At 52.6% G+C, this 3,677-nt stretch overlaps 1 protein-coding gene across 1 annotated transcript; it reads right to left on the bottom strand.

The window, feature by feature from the left end:
* Positions 1-132: 132 nt before the first annotated feature.
* LOC117940902 (zinc fingers and homeoboxes protein 2-like) lies at positions 133-3,372 on the bottom strand (the record flags this gene model as incomplete). The annotated part of the gene is made up of 1 exon (XM_034866025.1): positions 133-3,372. A coding segment is annotated over exon 1 (2,942 nt), but the record flags the coding sequence as incomplete, so codon positions are not given.
* Between the last annotated feature and the right edge of the window lie 305 nt (positions 3,373-3,677).

Here is a 3,677-nt window from a genome sequence, read left to right on the forward strand (position 1 = left end):
CACTACTTTTAGCGTGTTTAGAGCAGCACCCCCCATTCCATTTCTTACCTAGCTGTTCTGTCAAAATTAAAGGCAAAACAACCCCAAAAATAATCTTAAATGTTTTTTTTTACAAGAATGTGAATACAGTACCTTCCAGTAAACTGGTCTTGGATCTCATCATGCTGTTGCCTGCTGAGGCTGTTAGCGCGCTGCTCCATTAGCCAGCCCAGCTCAACCTCTAACACCTTACTGCTGCTGTTGTTGGTTAGGGCTCCTTCCTGACAGCGCTGGAGGATGCTGGGGGGAGCGATTTTTGGGGAGCACACGGGCAGCCCCTGCCCTCCGTTCACGCCATTGTTGTGAAAAAGTTCTGGCAGCTCCATGCTGGCGCTCTGCAGCCGGCTGTCGTTGAACCAGCGGGCGAGTTCGGCGCGTCCCGTCCGACCCTCCAGTTGGCTGAACTCCTCAGGGGAAGGCCACCGCGTTAGAGCAAAATTGTCCTTGAGGAGTGCCAGGGATCGGCTGTCTGGAGGCACTGAGCAGGAATTTGGGTTGGGGACAGAGGGGGCAATGATGGGCAGGGTGGAAGAGGGTGGAAGAAGGCTTTTAAGATGGCCGACACCAGTGCTTGGTTTGCGAATCCCATTCAACGGTAGGGTTTGGTGTTGCTGCTGCTGCGGATGTAGTCGTTTCTTGTCACCGGTGTCCATCCTCTTGCTGCCCATGGAGTTGAGAAGGGCTTGTTCCAGGTTGTCACGCAGTGCCCGGCGCTCAACAAACCAGCTGTCGATTTCCTGGTGGGACAAGCAGGTGGTGCCGGCCAGATTGTCCACATCGCTGAGTGTAGGGAAGCTGTTCCTCAAGAAGTTCTCCTCCAAGATCTTTAGCTGGTCCGCCGTCTTCCCTTTCATCCTCTCCAGTAAGGGGAATTGGGTAAGCACCAAGGACTTCTGCTGAAAGTCTGTTTTCAGCAGCGCTGGCAGTTCGCTGCCATCCAAATGCATGACCCCGTTGTTGTGAGCAAGAGAGGTTTGATTGTGGGACCATTTCCCGTCCCTGCGAGACGTTCCGTTTGCCTCTGCAAGAGGAGTGAGAACCTTATCTCCTCTGGGGTAGCTGACTTTCAACTCCCCTCGTTGCTGCTTTTTTAGTTTCCTGCCATCCAATGGAAACCCTGAAATCTGGGATGGGGTTTTAGCCGGAGCACGAATGGACTGGATAATGGTTGGCCTCCTTATGTGCGGGGTGTTGAGTGGTGGGGAGTTTGTCAGCTTCAGATCGGCAGCTGACAAAGCATGGGTATTCTGGTGCTTTTCTTTGGAAGTGATGGGCGAATTAAGAGGAAAAAGTAACGTGTTTTTAAACGGCGGGGCAAAAATAGGAGGGGGAACTATCAGCGGCTTTGTTAAAGACTCTGGAAAGACTATGGAGGGCAGCGACACTACCGGCTTCGTTTTGGGGATTCCTAACGTCGAGGGAATCTTCCCTTTGGACAACGAAGACGGTGATAGCGGCGATGATGGCGGCGGCATTAAAGGCACAGTAGCGCATAGCCTCTTCAGCTCTGTGGTCCCCGGAGGAACTGCTACAGGTCTCTTTATCTCCATGGGAACAGGCGGTGGAGCCATTGGGAGGCGGTCTTTTGGGGGAGGAGGGGGCGGAGGAGCCATGAGGCCCCTGTCTTTCGTGTCGCCAGAATGAGGGGCAACGGCCATGATGGGCCGCTTGGACTCCGGGCCAAACACTGTCGTCAGGTGCGTCGTCAGGGATCGTTTAAGGGATGGGATGGAGCCAATTGCAGATCCAGCTGGAGAGCTTGTGGTGGTAACTACACTCAGCCCATTGGACGTGGATGTCCGGACGTAACTTGCATACCCGACGGTAGTCTGCACAAAGGACTCCTGGGAGGGTTTGGCATTTAACGGTTGCGAGACGGGGTTGTCAGGCAGGACGGTGAAGGTGTGATGTGCAGGAGGGATGGAGCCATTGAACATCTTCTTCCTGGCTTCTTCCACCTCCTCTGGGGACCAGGTGATGCCTTGCTTAAGCCGCTGGGTGGTGAACCAGACTTTGATCTGGTCCTCCGGGTGCTTGGAGGCAGCCGTCAGCCACGACAGCTCCGCATGTGTCGGGTAAGGGAACTTGCTGAAGGAGGTGATCAACGTCAAGTTGTCGTCTAAAGAAGGGTTATATTTGGTGGCGTTCAAAGGAACAGCTATTTTTGGTACAGAGTTAAAGTTAGGCGGGCGTTGGAGCATCGGGGTGACGTGCGAGAGCCCTTGGAGGACGGTGGGTTCAGGGATGATGACCGTTCCATTGATGTTCAATGCTGTGATTTGATTCTTCTGGTTCAGAATGTCCCGCTTGCTTTTCAGGTCGCTCCGCTGATGGAGGGACTGCGTATTGCCCGGGGTTTTCACTGTGGTTGATATGCAAGGCGGGAACATTTCACCCTGTGTATTTGTTGCGTCGCATTCAACTGAATTGTCCTTGCTTTCGATTGTCTGCTCTAAGATAGTCTGATTGTTCACTTTTATCCTCTTGAACTTGAAGTTGGTCTCGCCCGGGTGCTGGCTCTCGTTGTGCTCTGTGAGCGAGTCAAACTTCTTGGTGTTGAAGTTGCAGACCGCGCAAAGGTACAACGGATTGAGAATGACGTTAGGGTGGCTGGAGTCCACGTGGTCTTTAAAGTCATTCAGGTTCTGCGTTGAAAACGGGCAGTATTTGCACTCGTAGCCTCTGGGCTGCTGTTTCTGGGACGCCGGGTCCGGTTCAACCAATTTCCTGTTCTTCTCCTTCTCCTCCGTGGCTTCGACATCCTCAATGACAGAAGCTTGGTCTTTGTCACCGGACTCTTGTTCTAATGGCTCAGGGTTCTGGTTTTCCACTGGTTTTGGAAACGTCTGCTGGTCTGGATCCTCTGAATGCTCCTGCTGGGGGTCTTCACTCTTTTCTGATTGTTCTGTTTCCGTTGCATCATTGTCCGTCGATATTTCCATGTCCATTACCTCCTCGGGCTCCTCTCGATCTTCAGGAACGTCGCAGACGACCCGGACCATGCAGGGGGTGGAGGACTTTCTTCGACTGGACATGCTGGTGATAGTTGTGGTGCTGGTGTTGCTGATTGCGTTGAAGATAGTGCGGGTTTTGGCTGCTGCTGCTGGTGCTGGTGGGTGCTTCTGAAAGGGCTTCACTGGGGTGGATCAGAGCGGGTGGGTGTGGACACTGGTAGGTGGGTGGAGTTGGAGTCTCCAGGGCGAGAGAGGGAGGGCGAGAACCGGCTGACGGTGCGGGCCGAGGACCGGTTGTGCAGTGGCGTCTCCCGCTCACTGGCAGTGTCAGCTACCAACCTGGGCGTCATGGGAGGGCATCTCAGACAACAGGGGCGCTCACGCTGCACAGAGAGAGAGAGAGAGAGAGAGAGGGAGAGAGAGAGAGAGAGAGAGAGAGAGAGAGAGAGAGAGAGAGATCAATCCCTGAACAGAGATATCACATTGGCTGAAAATCTTGAAACAAAAAATCCAAATGAAATACTGAAATGAGACTGAAACAGAACTACATTTCCTATTTACACATGTTGCAAATTAGAAGACTTAACCCTTGTGTTGTCTTCCCGTCAAAATTGAAAATCAACACTTTTGTTGACGCTTTTTATTGAAGTTTTTAACTCTTTCTTACGCTTTTGTCCCAATGTT

The sequence above is a fragment of the Etheostoma cragini genome, unplaced genomic scaffold, assembly GCF_013103735.1.
Source record: "Etheostoma cragini isolate CJK2018 unplaced genomic scaffold, CSU_Ecrag_1.0 ScbMSFa_3674, whole genome shotgun sequence".
In the NCBI taxonomy this organism is placed as follows: Eukaryota; Metazoa; Chordata; class Actinopteri; order Perciformes; family Percidae; genus Etheostoma; species Etheostoma cragini.